The sequence below is a fragment of the Erinaceus europaeus genome, chromosome X, assembly GCF_950295315.1.
Source record: "Erinaceus europaeus chromosome X, mEriEur2.1, whole genome shotgun sequence".
NCBI lineage: Eukaryota > Metazoa > Chordata > Mammalia > Eulipotyphla > Erinaceidae > Erinaceus > Erinaceus europaeus.
The window spans coordinates 5,326,946-5,351,745 of NC_080185.1; the positions used below are offsets into that span (position 1 = coordinate 5,326,946).

General features: G+C 48.1%; 1 protein-coding gene across 7 annotated transcripts in view; it reads right to left on the minus strand.

Moving 5' to 3' along the window:
• MAMLD1 (mastermind like domain containing 1) overlaps nt 1-24,800 on the minus strand; it is a 68,084-nt gene that overhangs the window by 17,833 nt on the left and 25,451 nt on the right. For all 7 annotated transcript variants that reach the window (XM_060183053.1, XM_060183054.1, XM_060183049.1 and 4 more), the window contains one exon: nt 930-2,672. In XM_060183053.1, the coding sequence (XP_060039036.1) occupies nt 930-2,672 (1,743 nt within the window). The remainder of the gene's footprint in view (nt 1-929; nt 2,673-24,800) is intronic.

Genomic DNA, 24,800 nt, shown 5'->3' on the forward strand with positions numbered 1-24,800 from the left:
CTTCACTCAAGTGTTGATGAAAGGGTGACTTGTGACACACACTTAATACACATGACCAACTGCACAGTGATGAGGAGTAACCAGACAAATCCTGGCAGAGCCTCCTGCAGGAGAAATGACAGAGGAGGGAGGACAGAGTGACAGAGGAGGGTGGAATGGCAGTGGTTTTGAAGGGAGCACAGGCTCTGGAAGCAGATGGCCCAACCTTGAGTGCCTGCTCAGCACTTTGCTGACTGTATGACTCTGGGCAAATCATTGCTGCTCTGTCCGATAGAGTCCTGACATTGTCGCCCGTGGGTTCTTGAGAACCTCAACAGTCAAAGGGATGTCAAATGAAAACATGTCCCTGGTCAACGTCATTTGAGTCCAAGATTTGGGACTTTAATCTTGGGGCAAGATTTGGCTTTTAATCAGCACCTGAGCCAAAAAGTGCCTTGGAGGAAAAGGTATTCCAAGGCCTGCATAGTCTGAATGCTTCAGTCTCCCACCCAGACGCACACAAGCAAAACACCGCTGGAACATTTATGGAAGGCTTGGGGGTCGGTCATCCTGACTACACAACAGTGAGGGCAAAGCGACTGTCTGGCTACCTGTGAGGCTGTCACTGGCCCTGCATAGGAATCATGCAACATGTGCATTTGAACATGGCCCCCTGCTCCTTCCCCTGGAAGTCCCTCGCACACATGCTCTTCCTCCCAGGGGACAGATAGGACCTGAACAGAAACAGACACTACCACTTGGCTACACTGCCAGCATGTTCTGACCACACAGAAGTGGCTGGCTTTCCTAGAAGTGTTTAGACATCCTGAGTTGAGCTTAGTTTCAGAAAGCCCCAGTGCCTGGCCCTGAGGCAGGTCTCGGCAGAGACCCCGCCATACTTTAGTCCCTGCTGGACTGGAGGAGAGGCTGCCAGAGGAGAGGTTTCTTACCTGTCTGGGCAGGCTGGTCATGGGCTCGGCGGCGGCAGCTTGCGGCTGGAAGCCCGGCACAGGCTGCATCATCTGCTGCAGCAGGAATGAGGTGGGGTCTGGCTGTGGAATCTGCAGGCCTTGGGCGGCGGTGGCGGCGGCGGCGGCGGCGGCGAGGGCGGCAGCGGCAGCGGCTTGGTGTGCAGTGCTGCTGGAGGCCTGTGTGGGAGGCGGCTGCAGGTAGTGGAACAGTGAAGCCTGGTTCGAGGAGGAGGCAGCGGGCAGGTTTGCAATCTTCGGGGCCCCTGGCTCTGTCATGTAGTGGGACAGTGGCTTGGTGTTGCCAAAGGTGAAGGGCTCGGGAGCCCCCAGGCTGGATCTGGGCAGCCCCTGCTGCATCATCACTGAACTCAGGCCCTTGGAGGCATTGCTGCTCATGGTTTTGAAGATGTTATTAGGCAGCTGCGGCAGCTGTGGTGGCTGTGGTGGTTGCGGTGCCTGATTCAGCGTGGTGCTGGTGGGTGTGAGGCTGCAGACCAGGGAGTTCTGCGGTGTGAAGGTTGCCTGCGGCAGGGCCGGGCTTGCCAGCTTCTCAGGGTGGTAGGGCGGTGAGGGCCCAGCAGTGCTGGCGGGCAGTGCAGGCAGCGGGGGCAGCAGGTGGCTCGAAGTGGTTTTAACACTTGAGGTCACCAGGCTGGCCAGAATGGAGCTCTGTGGGCTGAACTGCTGGCTGCCCACCTTGTCAGGGCCCATGTAGGTCAGGGTGGGCCCCAGGGGGGCGCTGCTGCCCCCTGCCATGCTGAAGAGTAAGGCACTGGGCGAACCCTGCAGACTGCCAGATGACAAACAAGATGCTATGAGGTTCTGGGTGCTGAATGGTGGTGGTTGTGGTGCTGGCACCGGGCGGTAAGGTGGTGACAGGCCTGGAGGAGGCAGGCCTGACCAGCCAGAGGTGGCACTCATCTGTTTGCTGGCCATCTCCTGCTTGCTGGCTGCCAGTGCCTTCAGCTGGTGGGCATGGTGCCACTGTGGCCCTGGAAGTGGGGGCAAAGCCATAGGCAGCATCGGGAGCCCTGAGTTCTTGGGCTGTGCCAGCGAGGAAGAGCTGGGCACTGCCCTGGGCTTCGGAGCAGGTGAGAGATTGTAGCTGATGCCCGTGGAGGAGGGCAGCATTGGAAGGACTGCGCCACCTGTCACCTGGCTACAGCTTGGCCCATAGTCCTTGGTGTGGCTCAAGCTCTCCATGTGTGCCATCTGTATGGGTGGCTTGGCAGGTGCGCCCGAGGTGGCCGAGGGCAGAGTAAGCACCATCGGGTCTTCTGGCTTGCTCCCCAGAATCTTCTCCAGGTCCAGCTCATTCGGAGTGGGCTCCTGAATCTTGGTGAGCTCTTCCAGCAATTCTTGAAGCTCCTGATCTACACCTGGCCCGTTGGTGCCTCTGTCGTAGTAAGGGACAGGGGGCCCATTTGGTGCCATCTGTGCTGCTGGTGGCATCACAAATGGTGGGCCCATGATGTTGGTGTTGACTGTGTTGTTTTCCAGGATCAAGGAATGGCCAGTGACCCCCATTGCTGCTGCTGGGCTCAGGTTCATTGCTAGTTGGGGGACCTGCAGCTCTGCACAGGAGGTGCTGGGGTGCGGCCCTGCACCCATAGACACAGTGACATCCTCAAGGCAAGGCCTCTTGACCCTATTCGGGTATTCCGCGTCACCCATGCCTACAAGCTGGAAGCTTTCTCTTTCTTGTCTCCTCTTCGAAGTTCCCTGTGGTAGGAGGGAGAGAGAGAGAGAGAGAGAGAGAGAGAGAGGGATTTTTATTAAGGCTTGGCACACACAGGCGAATGAACAGGAAACTTGCAAGATCAAACAGAGCTCTCAGTTTAAAGACTTAAGTTGTCACAACCATACAATACAGCTTATTTTCAGAGCCTCGATGCTTGTCTCTCTGTTGCTGTGTTTCACTTCAACTGTCTTGTGAGATCTCAAATAGGCCATTACACCGTCTGGATACTGAGCAAGCCAAGAAGTTATGCAAAGGCTGTCCACCCCAAAGAGAATTGAGGCAAACTATGCAGAAGTAATTTGTACCCACACCCACACACAGCAAGGTGCAAGTAGACAGTTCCATGGCCCCCTGGAGTGGCCATGCCACCCCTTTGTCGCCTGTACATTTTTGCCTTGATTGCTTGTCTTGTAGGAGAGGGAGTTTGCAATCCAAAAACAGCAGAGAGCTGTCTGCAGGAGCACTTCCATCCCAGCTAGAAATGGGAGCGACAGGAAAAGGCTCCTGTTTGTGGGCTGCCTCAGGGTGCTACCCCACCCTTACTTTCGAAAAGCTGTCCCCACTCTCGAGCTGTCAGCCAGCCATTCTCTGACTGTGGTGCTGAGGGAGGCCCAGGGCCTGAGCCACATGTGGGAGTGGATATACCGAAACACTGCCAGCCCCCCAGCTCCATTTGTCCAGATGAATATGGTCACATAAGAACCCCTTTTTTAGTTTTGAACATCTTGCTAGGCCATCTGCCACTGATGCTCTTATGTCCTCCCCCTTCCCCTTTCGTGTTTGACTCTCATGGCAAACTCAATGTCAAAAGACACCTACAGGCCAGTCTGTGTAATAGAACCTTCTAGAAACATCCAGATTCCCAGGCTTTGCCATCCTGAAGGAGTCACTTCTCTTTTCTCCAAGTGGGCCCAATACTTCTGCTGATCAGAAAGAAACATTTGGGATAGTCATGGGGTGGCCCAGGTCCGAGGTGGACACTAGCAAGTAGACTTTGGCTTGGCCATGCACCCCCTCTCTGACTTGCTTTCCCCACTTGTAAAAAGAGTTTCATTCTAGATCTTGTCTCAAGTGAATTCAAGGTCATCTGGATGGGCCTGGGAGCCCAAACTTGTCCTACGAAAGATGGGGGGTCAGGGATGGGGGGAGGTCTACACAAGTGGCACCTGTGTAGATGCCCCTGCTCTTCCAAGACCCATTCGCTCAGGGCTTCACATCTGCAGGCTGTGGCTTTGTCACTGAGAGCAGTCCAGTTATCCTGTAGACCCCTGGCTGGAAGGTTGTAAGGCAAGCCAAGGCTAAAAAAGGGACAAGGACAGGTGACAGTGGCCATGACAGTACTCAGTCATCATCAGGTCTGTAATATGATTCATGATTCTCCTAAATCACCCCTCCTCTGCACAGTCTCACAATCTGTTCTTAATACCAACTTAGGGTCACTAAGCGAACCCCATGGGCTTCCCTCAAGTTCAAGGGCAGCACACAACTTGCTGCTTCAAAAAGACTTCCCCTTTCAATGTCTGAGGGTGGGGAAAGAGGCTGACAGTTCCTTCAACAAATTTCTAGAGCCTTCAGAACGTACCCTCCACTAAGGAGACCCAGCATGCGAGCTCACCCACTCACTGTGAGTTCTCCTGTTCCCCCTCCCCCACTTTTTGTTCTCATAATCACAGAATTGGTCCACACAGTGCAACCTCCTCTTTACACAGAAAACAGATTGGGGTGTGCTTTCTCTGTGGTCAGGGAATAATGATGGCACTGGACCCCAGGGGAGCCCACTCCCTGCCCCAGGTCTAGCCTTGACTTGGGGGCAAGTATGTATGGGGTGGGGTCAGGGCTTTGGCAGGGGATGCCTGTGGAAGGAACAAGTCCACTCCTGTGAAGTCCTGCAGAGCCCACATTACAGGAAGCCACGGATGTGATTGTTGCAACTGTACGAACGAACGTTCACCAAAATGCACCTGAAAGCATGTAACGGCTTGCCCACCCCCTAAATAATGAGAAACCAAGGCCAAGTTCAGCTCTGAAGTCAACATTATTCCTGGTTCTGTCTGAACAATGACATTCGGCAATTTTTCCTTCTTGTGAATTCAGCCTAGAAAGGCAAGAGGAAGGATTTCTCAGAAGAGGTTTTGATTAGTAGGGCACAGCCCAGGCTTGTAAAACATCCATCATGGGGCTAGGGGGTGGTGAACTTGATGGAGCACATGCATCACCTTGTACAAGGACCTGGGTTCACCCGCGCCGCCACCCCCCCACCCCAGTTTCCACCTGCAGGGAGGAAGCTCCACAAGTGGAGAAACAGTGGGAGCAGATCTCTCTCTCTCTCTTTTTAAATTTTATCTTTATTTACTGATTGGATAGAGACAGCCAGAAATCAAGAGGGAAGGAGATGATAGAGAGGGAGGGAGGGAGGGAGGGAGGGAGGGAGGGAGAGAGAGAGAGAGAGAGAGAGAGAGAGAGAGAGAGAGAGATCTGCAACACTGTTCTACCACTTGCAAAGCTTTCCCCCTGCGGGTGGGGTCTGAGGGCTCAAACCCGGGTCCTTGCGCACTGTATCATGTGTGCTCAACCACATGTGTCTCCTCTCTTTCTCTAACTCCTACTATTCTCTCAGTTTCTGTCTGTCTTATAAAATTGAATAAATAGAATATTAAAGGGAAATATTTCTATCAGGAAAGAGGATGAGATGTATACATTGCACTTTTTTTGGATGCTTCACATGGTAATCAAAGCGACTATGCACAGCATGCTCTTGAGCAGAACACAGGCGGCTGCAGGTCTGTAGGTGAGCTCAGAGGCAGCCCCTGTTCCCTCCAGAGGGCACTGACCATGTGGCCCTAGGCAGAGGTGGACACACTGCCAAATGGAGGAAAGCTCTGTGTTTCATGATCTCACAAGGAAGGATCCAGGCCCCAGTTCAGCTCTAGCTAGTGTGACTGCTGCTTCCCTCAGTCTCTCTGGGGTGAGGACATTCTCATTTGGTGGGGGGGAGAGAGCCCTAGGACAGAGATAGTGACAGGGTACCCAGACTGGGTTTGCAGGGAGACAGAACAGGAAGAGGTGTGCACAGGTGCACAGTGCCAAAGCTTGTTAGTGGAGGACTGTCTCCACACACCAAAGCCAATGTGGTACAACACACAGAGGCCTGGCACCTTTTTCTCAATCACAAACCACCAGCGTCCATTGGGAATGACAGTGATTTCTGAAATTTAACTGGCTTCCAGGAGACTGTCTGTCCCCCAAAATAAGTCTCTGCTAACAGGTGGTTTAGAACTGAAAACAATAGAGTGACAAGTGGCCTTAAACCAGCAGAGGTCCGGTGTCACTGCTGATGCCAGCAGAAGTTGGAGGAGTCCACCAAAGACTGACACTGAAGTCCTAGCTCTGCTATTTTCTACGTGGCTCTGGGCAAATCACAGCCCTCTCTGAGCCTCAATGTTTTCTGTAAAATGAGTACTTGGCTTCTCTGTAGGACTTTCAGTGTCTTAAGGGCATGCATATGGAGAGTGACAATGTCATGTGAGGACCTGAGTCCTCAGGCTGACCATTGGGTCTCTGACACCTAAGGGCACAACCACTAAGACTGGGGCAGGGGTGGCAGAAGGGGATTCCCAGATCTCACAGCCAGCAGGGCTGCCTTTTAAATGCGACCATCGTAGTCTGCTCCCTAGTTCTCCCCTAGTAGGGTTGCTGCCTGTGACAAGTCTCACCTAGGAGATTTGGAGGAAGGGTGGAGGGAGGGCTTGGGAGTTTCTAGAACTAGGTTCTCCTTCTGCACCATAGGCACAGCAGTTGGTGAACTTGGCAACAGCAAGGATGGTCCTCAGTCTCTCAAAGATAATGGATTTCATATTATGCCTCTTACCTCACATCCCCCACCCAAGAAGTTTTCTTGGCACCCCCTCCCCACAAAAGAAAAATAAAGATTCCCACCCTCATAGCTGCTGTAGCCCAGCTGAGGACAGAGATGGCCCTGAGATGCTGTTTCTCTTATCTGAGAGAGAAGAGAAAAAAAGGAAGGATGCTTGGAAGTAATAGGTGTAGGTGTGACTTAGAAAGGAAGTGAAAGCAGGAGTGTAGAAAAAATGGGCAAAAACAAACAAAAATAGATACAGATAGAAATTAAACCCATATCTGTGACCTTGGGAGAACTACTGCTGGAGGGGACGGGGGACACATAACTGGGGTTATAATATTATAATCCTGTAACTCAATATTAAACCACTAATAATAAATAGAAATCAAAAAGAGATGGCCTTGAGAAAGATCACAGCTTCTCAGTGAGGAAGACAGCTGCGGGTGCTACCATGGAGTCCTGCCTAGTGCCCGGCGCCAGGAAGGCTGCCAGCTCCCCTGCCTTCGGGGCACGTGGAACTCAGTGATACCATTTTGGAGCTTGTGCCCTGAGATCTGCTGAGAATGAGAAGTTGGCAACATGATCTCTGGCAACATGATCTCTGAGTCATCCTGTCACAGAGCCACCATGTCCTGTGCCCTCAGTCCGTTCACACTCTACCTCAGAGTTCAAAGAAACCTCTGCAGAATTCATAGAGGGAGGCGTCTGAGAAAAATAACAAAACACTATGTCTAGAATGTTCCAGAGAGCGACAGAATTCTGAGATGAGGAGGAGGAGCCCTTGTCCATTTGCAGCTCTTACATCACTCAGATGTCCCTTCATCTGGAGGGTAACAAGACCAGAGAAAGACACCCTCCTGCAGTGTCCCTCCCTACTCCCAACACCCTGAAAACTAAAGGGCATGCCACAAGGGTGTCAAGTGACAGAGGTGGTGGTGTTGCAGAGAGAGGCAGGGCTGATGGAGGGGACAGTGGCGGACAGAATGAGACTTGAGGGGACAGTGGTGCAGGTGAACAAAACATGGCTTGATGAGTTGTGGGTGCTGGTGGGGCTGTTCCAACAGTTCCCCTCTCTCTGGCTGTCCTTCGCCATGATCCCCATTGAGCTGGGCAGAAGAGACTCACTGTGAACCTGAAACCATAGACTGTCTCCTGCCAGGCGTAATTATCCTTTTCCCACCTAAAAAAGTACAGGTGAATTGCTCCTGGAAATACATGAGACTTCTGACTATTCCAATACTGGAAAAAGGGAATTTCATGCCACAGCATACCGCTGGAAAGGGCAACGCATTCAGACAGAGAGCCGTGAGCTGCCATCCATCAAATTTCTAAAGTCATGGAATCGGAAAGCAGATGCTGGGTGTTGCTGTCTGGGACCTGGCTTCTAGAGCAGCTTCCCTGCCCCCATGCCACCTCTACCCAAGGCTTGAGTTGAAGGAGGAAATGAGGCAAAATAAAGGTCCATAAGGTGTACACTATGGACTGTCCTAACAAGACAAAACTGCAAAGCTGGGACGTTGTTCCAGACATAGAGGCAGCCTGAGTGCGGGGGGTGGGTGGGGGTGGGAGACAAGGAAGACAAAACAGGGCTCCCAGGGGCCCAGAAGGAGCAGAAAGTGGGGGAAGGAGTCAATACCCCAGAGGAACAAACAAGGTGTGAGCCAGGAGATCAAGAGTAGAATGTGAGCAGTGTTCTGTCAGGTCAGGGCCTGAAGAAGCAGTGCTGGCATGGGGGCCCAGGTGGTTATCTTAACGCAGGAAGGGGAGCTAGGAGGACAGGATCAGAAAGATCTGTGCAGAGGGCAGAAGCATGAAGGCCCTGCAGGAGCAGTTCTTGCGTGTTCCAGGGACTGGCGGGTGGCCAGTGTGCTGGCAGCGTGCACCAGGAAGCCCCATGGGAAGAGAGCTGGATGGTTCACTGTCATCATGGGAAGCCCTGGGGATGTTGGCTTAAGCAGCCGAAGGATTGGCTGGAGCTGTTGAGAAGGTCTCTGGGTGCTGCTGACAGAGCATGATATGGATGTTTCCAGAAAGACAAGAAACCGTTACAGAAGCCTGAATTCTAGAGGAATCAGGTGTTTGGATGGGGCCAGCTTTGGCACGGGAAAGGAAGCAGAGCACACGAGAGGACATGAAAGACTGTGGTTTTCCCCTCCAGTGCAGATCCAGGGGAGTGTCACTTACTAGGGGAAACTATGACCTGGCAAAACTGCACAGAGGCCAGTGACCTAGATCAGAGCTTAGCAACTTTTTTTTTCCCTGAAGGGCCCCAGTGGTGACTCTCTACGCTGCGCAGGGCAGCTGACCTCTATTACAATTTACTAGAGATGACTGCTAATAACTAGCCATAGCCACCTGCCAATAAAGGTTTATTTACAAAAACAAGTTGTGGCTGTAGTACTAAAAAACTCAAACTGACCTAGAGTAGGGGCTTGGTTTCCATGCCCAGAAAAGATGCTGTTTCCACACTGGCCTCCTCAAATGGGCGGGGTTACGAACAGCTACTGCTCACAAAAGAGAGGCAGGTAGAACTAAAAAGCTTTAAGATGTCCGCCATTGTGTAAGTAAAGTTCCCACTTGCAAGCTATACCAAGAATCTACAGTCCCCTCACCCCTGACCTCTAACCTATTTTCAGGGCTTCAAGCTCAAGAGAAGACAGTGAGGGTTAACTCCAATGACTCGTCCTGGTTATCCTCCCTCAGGCCTTCAAAAGCCTTCATGACAACATGGCCTCACTTTCAGTTCTCCCTCTACTCTCAGGAAAGTTCCATGGAGGCTACCATATTGGACCTGTGCATTTCTGGCCATGACAATCCGAGGTTGTTTCCTCTCATCTCTATACCTCCCAGAATACCTTGTTTGGTGGCAGCATTTAGCTGGCACCTGCTGGTTTAGAGGGAGCCACTGGAGAAAAAGCTTTCTTGCACATTTTCCTGTTATCTTCCTATCTATAGCACAAAGACGAGAGACCATTAAGTGGCTCAGTGATCTGGGACATGCCTGCTTCCCATTTACGTGGCCCTGCCTCTCCTTGTGTTCCACAAAGGGGATGTAGTGAGGGAGGGAGGAGGAGGAGGAGGAAAAGGAGGAGGAAGGTCCTGGCAAGTTAGTGGGCAGAAACCATCGTTAGAAGCCCAAACTGAAGAAGCAAACGCTATCTCCCCAGTGTTCACTAGGTACCCCAAGGGCTGCTTACAACTCAAAGGCCTGGAAGTAGAGTTACACATAGTAGCCCAGAGTCTGGGGCACCGAAGAGAAAAGTGTCTTTGTGCTCTGCCTGGTGTCACACCCCACTGATGCAGGAAAGGGTCCTTCCTGCAGGAGGAGGAGGAAGAGGAGAAGGAGAAGGAGGGAGGAACAGGAGGGAACAGCTCTGTGCTCCACAGAGAGAAGCCTCAAAATAGAAAGGCATGGATGCATGGCAGGCCATGACCCACAATGCTCAGATGCTACCATCCAACCCCCTCTCCTCAGGGACCTGGCACCTCCACATGAACCCCAAGAACACGTTTCCACTTTGGAAATGTAAAGCAAGTGACAGCAGGAAGACCCAAGAGCTTCATAGTGGTCACATTATTCCAGGAACCCTCACTGGTAGGAGTGGAAGCTTTCCAGAGACAATTTATTGGCAGAGACAGAGACCAGAGAGTCAAGTGAGAGCTCAGTGACCACTGGGGACAGTTTTGAATAGTAGTTTTGAATAGCAGTTTTTTGAATAGCAGTTTTGAAACCAAAGAAAGACCCAACACTGGCCGCCAGCTATAGACCAATTTCTCTCCTCTCCGTGTGTTACAAACTCCTCGAGAGGCTGCTTCTGTCACGTATTTCTCCTCTTACAGAGAAATTCCTATCACCCGCCCAAGCTGGTTTCCGCCCAGGAAGATCTACCTGCGAACAAGCCCTGGCCCTCTCAACTTACATTGAAAATGGATTCCAGAAGAATTTAAAGACGGGTGCTGTCTTTGTTGATCTCACAGCAGCCTATGACACGGTCTGGCACCGTGGTCTCCTAGTCAAGATCTCAAGATCTCCATGGGTGGCTAACACTATATCGTTTCTTCTCCAAAACAGAAGATTCCGGGTGCATCTGGGTGACAAGACTAGCAGATGGAGACTTGTCTCAAGTGGCCTCCCCCAGGGCTCTGTTCTGGCTCCTACGCTATTTAATATTTACATCAATGACCTCCCAGAAACTTCTTCAAGGAAGTTCATCTACGCCGATGACATCTGCTGTGCAACTCAGGCATCCAAGTTCGACATCCTCGAGGAAACACTCACGAAAGACATGTCTCTGATATCTGATTACTGTAAAAATGGCGACTAATCCCTAGCACTGCAAAAACGGTATCATCTGTTTTCCATCTACACCATGCCTCGGCCTCGCGTGAGCTTCATGTGCAGCTTGGCGATACGAGAATCCGGCATGAAGCCCAGCCAGTCTATCTTGGCGTTACTCTCGATTGCACTCTGTCATTTCACAAACATCTCATAAAAACTGCAGCAAAGGTGGGCGCGAGGAATCACATCATTGCAAGACTGGCCAGCTCCTCATGGGGCGCGAGCGCTTCCACACTATGATCATCATCTCTGGCATTATGCTATTCCACTGCAGAATACTGTGCCCCAGTATGGTTCCGTAGCCCCCATGTCCACTTGGTCGATTCCAAATTATATTCCTCCATGAGGATAATTTCTGGAACCATCCGTTCCACCCCGGTCCCATGGCTGCCAGTTCTTAGCAACATCGCCCCGCCAGATATTCGTCGGGATGCGGCATCATCTAAGTTAATTTCCCACGTCTATGCTCGACCGGACCTGCCAATATACATGGAGATCTTCGCCCACCCTGTTCAATGCTTGACGTCTCGTCACCCAATCTGGTCCCCTACGCCTACACTGAACTTCTCTGTTCCAGACTCTTGGAAACAGAGTTGGCAGTCAGCTGAGGTAAAGAACAAACACCTCATCACAGACCCCTGCAAGCGTCAACCCGGCTTTGACCTAGCACGTTATGATTGGGCCCTCCTTAATCGCTATCGAACAGGCCATGGCCGGTGCGCCGCTATGTTCCATTGCTGGGGAGCCAGAGACGACCCGAACTGTCCCTGCGGCTACAGACAGACTACGACCCACATAGTTAACAACTGCCACCTCTCCAGATTCAAAGGAGGTCTCGAAACTTGACATCAGGCTCAACCTGACGCTGTTGACTGGATACGGAAGGGCAAATGCTAGAAGAAGAAGAAGAACTGGGGACAGCATTAAGCAGGGGACACAGAATGAAGAGTGTAGAAAGATAGCAAGGTGAAGACAGAAGTAGGTCCTCAGGGCCAGTGAGATAGCTCAGCAACTAGGGTGCCTGAATTGACACACATGTGGCCCAAATTCCAGGCCTGGCATCAGATGGGGGTGCCCTGGCACTAGGGGAAGTCCTGTTCCTGTAATGTCTCCCATTTTCTCTGAAGGAAAATTGGCCATCGTAGTGAAACATACAAGAGCAAGGCCCTAGCTGACAGCTCTCGGCAACCTCAGACTCCTCCTCAAGTGTTCTGCTAATGGCTGCCTGCCTGAGGCCCAACTGGCTGAGCTTCCAGTGAGGGAATGGACATGGCCAAGGGGATTGGGTATGACCTCTGACTGCACAGCCCACTAAAAGGGTACTGCTGGGAGAGCCCTGATTTCCTTGCTGGCAAAATAGAAGCTCAAATTCCAAGGGTGAGGGTGTTACAGATCCCAAGGGACTTCCTGCTGGGGCCACTCCAGTCTCCCTTCTGGTTCTAAAGCAGGACCACAGAATGGAACCCTAGGAAGGGACAGGGGAGACAATTGAGGAAGCTTGGGAAGAGCTGGCTTCCAGACTTGCAAATGTTAGCCTAGAATAGAGTGCATGGGAGAAACCCCAGGTGAGGCCAGAGACAGGACTTGAAGGCAATACACGTGACCTCTGACTTAAGAGAAAAAGAACTTGTTCAGCTCCCCTCCCCACGAATGAGTTACAGCCCTGGACTCAAATCTGAGGTCTCCCTATGAGTCCCCAATGCTTCATACAAGGCCCAGTGGTGCCTCCAAGAATATAGATTCAAACTCTGAGCCCCATCCCACAGCATGGAAAGGTAGGTGGCAATCCTGTTCTGGTCATTTTTCAAGCAGAGGGACAGATGACATGGGGCCAGTCTCAAAACCACTTTCTCTGTGGCTCTCAGGGCAGCTGCCCCTTCCTCAAACCCATTTGCACTTGGGGGACAAAGAGAAGGGGTGAGAGAGTGATGTGGGGTGCGCCATCTCACCACTCCTCTAGAGTGAACCCTGAATGACTCTGGATGGCCCCAGACAGTGACAATACAAAGGGAAGCCCCCCACCTCTGTTCTCCAGCAACTTAGCCAGTGCCACTAGTTGACCACGCTCCACACTGTTGCAAGCCTCAGGGCTGATGGTCCCTGAGAGATTTCTTCCAGTACTTTCATGAGCCTCCTGCATTCTCACTGGGATAGTTATCCACCCTCACACTGGTGGGAAGAGGCAGCCAAGGTGAGTACAAGAGGGGCGGTTGTGCCACTTCCCAGCTCTGTGAATTTGTTCCTATGCTTCCTGAAGGTGACATCTTCTCCAGGGTATCTGACAGGTGCCAAGCCCTCCCTGGATGCTTAGTTCAGGATCTGGTACCTAGGCAGAGCTCCGTCAAGAGGCAGCCATTCTCCTCCTCTGCCTAAACCTCTTGATAGAGGGAAGGGGTCACACTCATAGCTACTTGTGAGTCTAGGGAGTGTCTTGAACTCCATGTCCTGAGCTGTGGTCCTGGGCTGTCACATGGGAAGCATGTACTAATGTGAGGCACATGTGTGGATTCATGTGGGAGTCCCAGGGCCCTCTAGGTTCTCCTTAGGATTCACATGGCTTAATTCCAGGTCTTGGTGTGAAACATGGATCTTTCTCATTTATTTGTGGTGAGAATGAGAAGAAGGTGATGGGGGAATCCCAGGTGTGTACTCTCTTCTGGGACAGGTGTCCAGGGTTTGAAAAAGGCCTGGGTCCAGCCGGGCACTCCTGCGGTTGGCAGCACTGTGAACTCCACAGTCATGTGTTGATTTCTCCAGAGAATCTAAGGCCATTCTACGTGCCACTTGTCACTTTCTGTCCCCAGGTCTGGTGTGTTCAGACTAAAAGCTGCCCTAGATCACAGGCCAAAGCCAGTCAGGAGTGGCGTGCCCCAATCGTGTCATCTCCTTCAGGGACCAGGTGGCTTTTCCACAAGGACAAGGGTGGCAGGGGGCTCTGAGTCCAGGAGGAGGACTCACTTGAAGGTTCTGCGGGGAGTTCCCATCCACAGGGCAAAGCCTTGTCCCCCAGGGCAGCCTGGAAACTCAGGGCCGAGGGGATGATGACAAGGCCTCCTCCCTCAGGGTGGGACAAGAGCCGGTCTTGATTAAAGGTGAGTTATGATGCTACAGCAGTGATGGCACATTTAGGGCAGGGCACACAAAGGGTTGGGAGGTCACACACAAACAGAAGCCCAGAACTAACCTGCCTAGTGGCGGTGGAGCTAGGACATGGGTGGCTCCAAGGACACAGGTGGTGAACAGAGAAGAGACATTTCAGCTTTGGGATCCACGCTGCTTGGAGCCAAAGCAGTTATTTATGGGTGTGAAAAGAGTGTTGAGGTGGGGAGTGGAGAGCAGATGAAGAGAAAAGTTGAAGTCTGCAAGTGTCTCCTCCCCCTTCTGTCCATGGGCATTTAAAGGAGTGCAAAAGAGACCAGGCTGATAGGAGAACTCCAAAGCTTCAAGAAAAGAGTGTTCATGGGGATGGAGGGATGGAGGTGGGGGTTACCTTCTAGAAAATGCCAGCAGATGGGGAGGAAAGAGAGAAGCAGCAAGGTTGCAGTCACAACCCCCTCCTTCGTGCTTACCTGCTCCCAGAAGCAGTGGGCTGGCCTTGGGAAGGGAGAAACCAGGCCTAGGCTCTTGAACTGGCATTACCTCAGGGCCCAAGAGCTCCGCTTCTCCCGCCAGGAAGGAAGCAGACCCGCGACTCTATAAGAGCCATTTCCTCTGGACTTCATTTGGGAGATTAAGCAAGCCACTCCCCTGTGGAGCCAGGAGCCAATACACCAAGATAACAGTCATTGTGTTCAATGATGCCATTTGCCATTCCTGCACAGCCCATCCTGGTGCCAGGGCCAGGGGACCAGCTGCTATTGTTGCTGTGTTCTCATGTCTAGAGTCCTGCAAGCCAGCACATGGAATCCTGGGGTCTCCAGAGCAGACACATAGATGGATGCCTGAGTTCTCAGAGAAGAAAGCTGGCCTTTGTCAAATAGCCTTTAGACAGGACACAGGGCGGGCCAGAGTGGTGAATGGGATCCCTTCCTGTGTTCTCCTCACTGGATTCCGGTTCTCAGTGGAACTAGGAAGCAGCAGTCATAATACATCTAGAACCTGTCATCCCCGCATGCCTGATTTCTCTTAAGAGGGGACACTATGTCTTGTTTCACTTGGGCCCTTTCTCTCTTTCTAGCAAAATGGTGGGGGTGGGGGGCAGTACAGAGATCTCTGGCCTGTGACTACAGCTGGAGCCCTAGGCTGCATTTTCTGACCGTTCCCCCCTGAGCCCCCACAGGGCCAGGCAAGCTTAGCTTCTGGCTCTTTGTTGGGTCAGAGTGGGGTTCCCTGGTATCAAGGGGTGGCTAAAAATTCAATGACTCATCTTTGTGCGCAAGATCAGAGGTATCAGCACCCCTGCCCTTGCCTCCACCCTCGCAGCCCATTCTGATCCCTGGAGCTTTCTGGACTCCTGCTGGTTTGCCATCATGGCAAAGTAGCTCTGGGCTACAAGTCAACTTTGCCATTGACCTATAATTTTAGTCTTGATTCTCCAAGGCACTTCCCAAGAGATCTAGACACAGAGATTAGGAGACAAAAAGCAGACCTGTCTTTCAGACACGGGGTGAGACCAAAGGGCAATGTGGGGTGGAGCCAGCCACATGCCTTGCCCTTATCCCTCTCTTCAGTCCACCACCCTTCCCATCACACACCCCCCCAACCTTGTGGGCTCTGCTAGGGCTTATGCCTATGGAAGGAGCACCTCCCACCCCCACTGCTACCCTCAGCCAAGTGAGCTGCTCAGAACTGACAAGGGGCCGGGTAGTGGCGCACCTAGTTGATCGCACATGTTACAGTGCACAAGGACCCGGGTTCGAGCCCCCGGTCCCCACCTGCAGGAGGAAAGCTTCATGAGTGGTGAAGCAGGACTGCCGGTGTCTCTCTGTCTCTCTCCCTCTCTATCACCCTCTTCCCTCTTGATTTCTGGCTGTCTCTATCCAATAAATAAATAAAGATAAAAAAGTTTTTAAAATTTAAAAAAAAAGAACTGACAAGAAGGTAACTAATGTGTGAGAGGGTTCGAGAAAAAATGAAGCCAGCAGGCTGTGATACCCCAGAGCATGTCCTTCCCAACACAGGTGTGGGCACGCACACAATCAGGCACCTCCGCCTTGTTTTCACAGAGAAAACAGGAGTTTGAGGCCCACACGTCACAGGGAAATGCTCTTGTCTACAGATTTCTCATTGGTACACAGTCAGGCTGTGGGGTATTCACACCCAGACACTGAAAGAATGGGGGAGGACTTTTTCTTTGTCCCCACAGCATAGCCAACTGTCCCACCACTTCGATATTACAGGCATAACAGAGGTGGACAGAAGAGGGGGCCTGTGAGTTGATAAGGGCAGACAGGAACCCAATGGAGCTGGCAACCCCAAATGACCATGGACAGAGACCGAGAGAAGTATCAGCAAAAGGCTCTTCTCTCTAGCCCTAGGTGTCTCTCTTCTCCCCCCCCCGCCCCCATCTTCCCCTCCTGTCTCAATTTCTCTCTGTCCTATGTAACGACAACATTAATAATAACAACAATGACGATAAAAACAACAAGGGCAACAAAAAGGGAAAAATGACCTCCAGGTGCAGTAGTGCCCAGCCTCCCTGGTGTCAGTGAAAGCCAAGTGGAGGGTAGAACTTCCATGCCTACATGGCTAGAATAAGATTATATCCTCTCTTCTATGCCAGAGTATTGACAGCAAAAGCAGAAAATATAAATAAGGCTCATTCTTACAACATAATGCCTGAAATGTCCAGGTCTCAATAGGAAATCACTCATTGTACCCAGAATCAGTAAGACCCCCATGCTGAATGGGAAAGATTGTCAATAGATGTCGACACTGAGATGACAGATAGCAGAATTATCTGGCAAATACTGTTTTCCTTTATTCTCTTCTTTCTCTCCTTCTTCCCTTCCCTTCCCTTCCCTCCCCTTACCAGAACACTGCTGAACTCTGGCGTATGGAGGGATCTTGGAGATTGAACCTGGGACCTCTGGTGCCTCATGCATGGGAAACTGTTGTACTGCCACTGGTGCTATCGCCCTGATCCTCTGACGAGTTTCTCAAACAACGACCATTTAAATACATCAAGAAAAAAAATCACAAACATGCATGGAAGAAGTAAAAAGAAAGTCTCACTGAAGAATCAGAAATAGAGAAAAGAACCAGGTAGAAACACTAGAACTGGAAAATAATATAATTGAAACAAATGGAATAGAAAGATTTGAGGAGAATGGAAGGACTGGGAGGAAAGAATCACAAGAGTAGATATTACCCATTCTGAATAATAGAAGACAAATTAGAAAAAAAAAAAAAAACCTTGTTTCTCTATAAAATATATGGGTTTGTAACAAAGGACCTAATGTTCACGTCACTGAAATCTCAGAGATAAAAGGAAGTGGTATACAAAAAGCTGTCAAAATAATGGCTGAAACGTTCCCTTATTCTGCCAGCAGACATAAACCTGGGGATTCAAGAGGTGAACAAATCCATACCAGTAGGAACATAATTAAATCCACATAAAAATCTATCACAATCTAACTTTCTGAAATGTTAAGCAGAATCATGAAAGTAGTGATACAGAAATGACCACATACCTACAGGGAAAAACCAATTTGAACAAAGAATGTATGTTTTCTTTTATCAGAAGAGAGTGGGGAATCAAATTTCTTCAAGTGCTGAAATATGAAAAGCATCAGTCCAGAGTCCCAGTGAAAGTCAAGATTTTCTCAGATATAGGAAAACTAAAAGGATTTATCAATAAGATAAATGTAGTTCTTCAAACAAAAAGGAAATAGTAAAAGAATCTTAGAGATCTAAGAGGAAAGAACAATGGAAAGAGAGAAAAAATAGGAGTGAAGATAACTAGATTTTTCTTCTCAAGTTTTCTAAACTGTGTCTGAGAGTTTCAGACCTGATTCTTGAGGGATGTCAAGGAACAGTTAACCGGATTATATTTTCAATGAAGGAGGATATAGAGGAGGAAAGGGAGGCAGTGTCTCTTCAAGGACTGGCTAAATGTTTAGATCACTAGATCATTGTCATGTAAATAACACATTGCACAGAAGTGCTAGAAATGGCATACAAAAAGATAGGCTCACATGAATCATCAAGTGGGAGTCTAAAAATGTACATGGAACTCACACGAAGTCTGGAGAAGAAAAACAGAGAAAGAGAAGTAGAATAAACAAATTAAGAGTGAATCCACAGCATTCAGCACTCACTAGTCAATAATCCTATTTAGTGAGAATGGTCTAAACATACCTATTATAAAAGGCAGAGGCTGAAGAGCAGATTAGAAATCATGACTCACTACACGCTGTCTATTGGTAGGGTGCTCCCCTCAGCTTTGTGGGCAGGCTGACAGAGGTTGGAGAAAGACCTGGCATACAGAGTTTAATGAAAAAATAGCTGGGATGGATCTAGTAATATCAAATAAAGTCAACTGCAGAACAAGGAAAATTATCAAGGACAGTGAGGAGCACAACATACTGACTGGTAAAAGGGTGACTGTACCAAGAATTGCATTTTCTTTCTACAGATATAATGACTGGTACAAAAATCTAGGCCAATAAAGAACACTACCATCATCTAATAAGAGCTAACTGCTATTTGTAGAACATTTCTCAAAAAAACTAGTGTCTTATCTGAAATCTGAAGTGTCTTTTTTTCTAAGCACCCAAGGAATATGCCAAAATAGGCATTTTATGAACTATAAAACAATCCACAAATATTTTAAAGGTATTTAAGTACTATTTGGGTTTTCTCTATTAAAAAAGCAAAGTAGGAAACAATAACAGAAAGACAATAGAAAAATCTCTGAAATACCTGGAAAGAAGACAATACACTTAAAATCAAGGTGGTCCAGGAGGTGGTGCAGTGGATAAAGCATTGGATTCTCAGCCACAAAGTCCTGAGTTCAATTCCCAGCAGCACATGTACCAGAGTGAAGTCTGGTTCTCTCTCTCTCTCTCTCTCTCTCTCTCTCTCTCTCCCTCCCTCCCTCCCTCCCTCTCCCTCTCCCTCTCCCTTCTTACTCATGAATAAATAATTTTTTTTAAAATCAAGGGTCAGGAGTTGGGAGGTAGCACAGCAAACCTGCAGATGGTGCAAAGTGCAAGGACCAGTGTAAGGATCCTGGTTTGAGACCCTGGCTTCCCACCTGGAGGGGAGTCGCTTCACAAGCAGTGAAGCAGGTCTGCAGGTGTCTATCTTCCTCTCCCTCTCTCTGTCTTCCCCTCCTTTCTCCATTTCTTTCTGTCCTATCCAACAATAATGACATCAATAACAACAATAATAACTACAACAATAAACCAACAAGGGCAAAAGGGAATAAATAGATAAATAAATAATAACAGATAATAATAAATAATCAAGGGTCAAAGAGGATTATCCAAATGAATTTTTTAAAAAATATATGCCAAAATGAATGAAACAACCATATACCAAGATCTCTGGGACACATGAAAGGCTATGCAGAAAGGGAGACATGTAGGATTAAATGCTTCCAACAGAAATGACGGAAAATCTACAATCTACAATCTAAGCTTCTATCTAAAGGGAATAAGGAAAAGAAGAACAAAATTAGCTCAAAGCAAACAAAAGGAAAAGGAACACAAATAACAGATGATGATATTGAAATGATAAAAAGATAGTGTAAACTGCCTTGTAATTATTAAATCTACTCAGTGCATAATTTAACATCTCCTGAAAGTGAAACCCCAGGCTCAGGATTTCACTAGATAATTATGCCAATTATTCAAAGAATCAGCACCAATTCTACATAACCTCTCATAGGAAATGAAAAGGGGAAACTTTTCTCAACCCACTGTGTCACTCTGACAACGAAGACTATTAAAACAAATCTGCAGGTCAATACTTCTCGTACATAGAAAATTCCTTAATAAAGTTTTAGTGCACACGTGTGAACATATGCTCTATCTCAGGGGACCTGGTCTATATTAATGTCTCCTTTCTTATATAAATAATAAAAAAGAAAAAAAGTTTTAGTTATGGGGCCAGGAGGAGGCACACCCAGTTAAGTGCACATATTCCCAAGCACAAGGACCAGGGTGTTCAAGACCTGGCTACCCACCTGCAGAGGGTCTGTTTCACAAGCAGGAAAGCAGATCTGCAGGTGTCTTTCTCTCCCTCTCTCTATATTCCTATCCTCTCAATTTCTCTCTGTCCTATATATTAACAAAAAAGAAAAATTGACCATAGATTCGTAGTGCAGGCACTGAGCCCCAGCGATAATCCTGATGACACTATAATAATAATAATAATTAAAAAATACAAATTCTGTATAATTAAGAGCTGGTGTTGGGGAGAGATATGCTTTGTGAGAATGTAAAAATATTTTTTAAAAAGTTTTAGTGATCAAGTTGAGTTTGTTCTAGGTATAAAAAGCTGGTGCTAGAATCAAAGGTCAGAACACATTACCTACTAACTAATAACAGTATCATGATGGTTTCAAAACAATACTGAAGTGGCTGGGCAGTGGAAAACCAGGTTGAACACATGTGTTACTATGCATAAGGACCCAGGTTCAAGCCCCTAGTCCCCATCTGCAAGGGACAGTTTTATGAGTGGTGTAGCAGTGCTGGCATGTCTCTCCCTCCCTCTCTCCTTCCTCCCTCTCTACTTCTCTCTATCCAGAAAAAAAAAATCACAGGGAGTGGAGGCAATTAAAAATTAGAAAGCATACCAAAGGGGCTGGGTGATAGTGCATCTGATTAAACACACATATTAGAGTGAACAAGGACCCAGGTTCAAGTCCCTGGTTCCCAACTGCAGGGGGAAAGCTTCATAAGTGGTGAAGCTGGGCTGCAGATGTCTCTCTCCCTCTCTATACCCCCCCCTCTTCTCAATTTCTCTGTCTCAATTCAATAACAAATAAATAAAAACATTTAAAAAGAAAGCATACCAAAGCTAGAAGATTTAGTTTCTGATTTCTAAACTTACTGCTTATCTACAGTTAGCACAATAATTGGTGCTGGCGTAAGGACAGACATCAGACAGGCAAGTCAATACAACTGACTTGAGAGCCGAGGAAGAAATCCATACATCTGCAGCTGGTTAACCTTCAGCGAGACCAATAAAGTCTATTCAGTGGGGGGGGGGGGGGGTGTAGGAGGATGAATCTCTTTGACAAATGGTCCTAGGACAAGTGGAGAATGAAACTGGATCCCAAATGCCTCACACATGCAAAACGCAGTTCAAAATGAACCAGCACTAGGAACTCAGTAGCTAGAAGCAGGAAATACTGAGAGAAATAGGGAAACTCTTCCTGATATGAGTAAGCCTTGATGGCAGTGTGTTCCTTGAAAGATGCCAGACACAAAAGGTCTTATGTGTTATGAATTCACATCTATCCAGTGTCTTCAAGAGAAATGGACAGTGGCAGGAGCGAGGTGACAGCTGCCAGGATCTGGGCGGAGTGAGAGTAACTACCTAGTGAGGATACGTGCAGGGTGATGGAGATGGCTAGGTACTACAGGCAATGTCAGTGTGTACACTGTGATTGCCCCAAATGCTACAGAATCATATTCTGAGTTTTATCTTTAGAAAATAACTAAATGGCTAAATGACCCCCATGCTGGTGACGGCAGGAGACATTGGATCCCATCCCGCCATACATTGCTTGGGAGAATGGAAACCCACACAGTCACTCTAAGAAAACATTTGGTAGTTTCTTAAAAGAAGACTAAACATACAACGACCATGTAACCCAGCAAGTTCACTCCTGGGCATTTATCCCAGAGGAATGAAGACACGTGTTCATGTAAAAATTGCCAAAGGCTAACAGCTGCCAAATACAAGAGACAACCCAGAGATCCTCACTGGGATCAACGGTTAAAGCAGATGGTACCTCTGAAGCCATGGAATATTATTCAGCAACAGAAAAGGCAAGGCTATTAATACATACAGTGGCCTAGATTAATCTGCAGAGAATTGCTTTCAGTGTGTGTGGAAGCAATGTCCCAATCTTCCATATGGCATGACCCTATTTGCATACCATTTTGAAATGGCCACACTATTGAAAGGCACTGATGAGTGGTTACCATGGGTTAAGGAGGGGGTGGGTTAGTGAGGGCGTGAATGTGTCCATAAAGGGACATGAGCGGTGAATGTGATTGTGGAAATGCTTTGTACCTCCACTGGACCGATGTCAACAGCTCAAGTGTGACACTGCAAAATACAGTTTCACAAGATGTTGTCAGCAGGTGGAGCTGGCTAAAGAATAAGTGTAGGTGTGGTCTGAGTGGTGGTACAGTGGCTAAGGAACTAGACTCTCAAGCATGAGGGCCTGAGTTCAATCCCCGGCAGCACATGTACCAGACAGAGTGATGTCTGGTTCTGTCTCTCTCTCTCTCTCTCTCTTCCTATCTTTCTCATTAATAATAAAAATATTTAAGAAAAAGAAAAAAAAGAATACGTGTGGGTATGAAAATATTCCTTAAAATGGATGACTTAAATGTCAGCATGTGATATTTTCTAATAGGAGTCAGACATCCCACAGCATTGAAACTTCCTTCTTTAAATTTTTCACTAGTGATTTCATATTGATTATGAAATAACAGGTGTATAATTCCACACCATTCTCACCACCAGAGTTTTGTATCCTCATTCCCTCTATTGGAAACTGCAGTAGGTACGTCTTCCAAGGCCACAAAAGTGTGTGTGTGTGTGTGTATTTTTTTCCCTATGGTCCTGCTTTCTCTTCCTAAGTCACACCTACACCTGTTACTACTTCTGAATGACCTTCCTTTTTTCTTCTTCTCTCTCTAGGTCCTGATGGAGTTGGAGTCCAGAGCCGTTTGGTCATCTTCTCCTAACATTTTCCCCCCTCTGGTAGTATGGACCAAAATGCGAAGCTTCCTTTAATAATCTAGTGGGGACTGGGCTTAAACCTGGGTCATACACATGATAAAACAGCACACTATCCAAGTGCGCTATTACATCAGCCCATGGAACAAAATGTTAAATCACTGTTTAAAAAAAGTACGTGGGACCTGTGTCATTTTGCACAATTGCATGTGAATTTACAATAATCTCAACAAACTCCTAGAAACATTATTGGTCATTTTTGATGCAGAAAAAGCATTTGATAAAATTTCAATATCCATTTGTGATAAAAAAAAATCAGAGAACCAGCTCTGAATGAATGGAAGGATGTACTGTGTTCCCAGAATGGATGCCTCAACATAGCAGAGATGTGAATTTTTTTCCTACATTGATACTGAGTTACATAACTCCTAGCAAAATTTCAGCAAGATAGTTTGTAGAGATAGAAAAAAATGCTCTAGAATTTATATAGGAAGCCCAATGAAGAAAGAGCTGAAAAAACCAGAAATAGACTCAGAAAATATGCCCAAATGATTTGACAGACATGCAAAAGTGATTCAGTGGAGAAATGACAGTGTTTATGGCCCACATATTTGAAGCAAGTGAACATGTCTAGGCAAATAATAATGATAATAATAACAACAATTGGAAATGGTGAAGGTCTAATGGTTATGCAAAAGGACATAAATACCTGGGACACCAGAGATCCCAGGTTCAATCCCCAGCACCACCAGAAGCCAGAGCTAAGCTGCTTTGCAGCCCAAGTAGCAATTTTTAAGCCATTTACAGGTGTTTGTTAAGTCTCCCTCTCTTTTAAAGCTCCCACTGAAATCTTTATCTTTTTCTTTTATTGTCACCAGGGTTATTTCTGGGGTTCATTGATAACACTATGAATCCACTGTTCCTGGTGGCCATTTCCCCACCCTTTTTTCTGTTTTTATTTAATAGGACCAAGAAAAATTGAGAGAGATGGGGGAGATAGAGACAGAGATAGATATAGAGATACCTGCAGACCTGCTTCACCACTTGTGAAGCTTCTCCCCTATAGGTGGGGAGTGAGGGCTAGAACCCAGGTCCTTGTACATGGTAATGTATGTGTTTAACTGGGTGTGCCACTGCCCAGACCCCACCATAATCTTCCTTGAGTGACTCAGGGACCAGTTTTTTTTTTTTTTTTTTTTAGGGACCAGTTTTTAAGACAATGGCTGTGATTCCATTCAAATCATAGGGTCTAGAGGCACTCAGAGGTGAAAACTGGTATATAATAAATAATGTAGCCCCAAACAAATGGGAATGAGCTCAGTGACAGCAAAAGCCACCGCTACCTCACTCTCAGGGTAGGCACCTTGGGTCTGGGTAGGGGACAGAGGCCCAGAACGCTCTAGAGCTGGGCACACAAACTTAGTGATGTCAAAAAGAACTACCCATTCAGCTGAAAAGGAACTAAGGCCGAAAGAAAAATGGTGTGTTAGCTTGGAATGACTTTACCCCACTCTCTATGGCCCCTGACAACCCAGTGCAAAGGGGGCCTCCAGTGGGACAGAAACGGAGACAGAAGCTAGAGTGTCAGGGACCTGGGCAGACACTACTGTCTGGAAAAGGACTAGGGGAGGAATGTGGTGAACCCAGTTGAGTGCACACATTACCAAGCACCAGTACCTAGGTTTGAACCTCTGGTCCCCACTTGAAGAGGGTAGCTCCACAAGTCTTGAAGCAGGGGCTTCAGGTACCTCTCTCCCTCTCCCTCGCCCACTCTCCTCTTAATTTCTGTCTCTATCCAATAATAAATAAATAAAATTTTAAAAAGTAAAGTTTAAAGTAGCAATAGATAATTATTAAAAATTTAATAAATAGAAAGGAAAGAAAAGAAAAGCAGCATAGTGAACACATAGGTAAAGCATGACAGAAAGGACCCTCAGACTGAGTAAAAACTATGGTGGTTATGGGGGGCAGGGAAGAGACAGGAGTGGGGAGCACATGACAGCCCTAGGCAGTGGGGTGGGGCACTGAGGGGTAGGGCTGCACTCA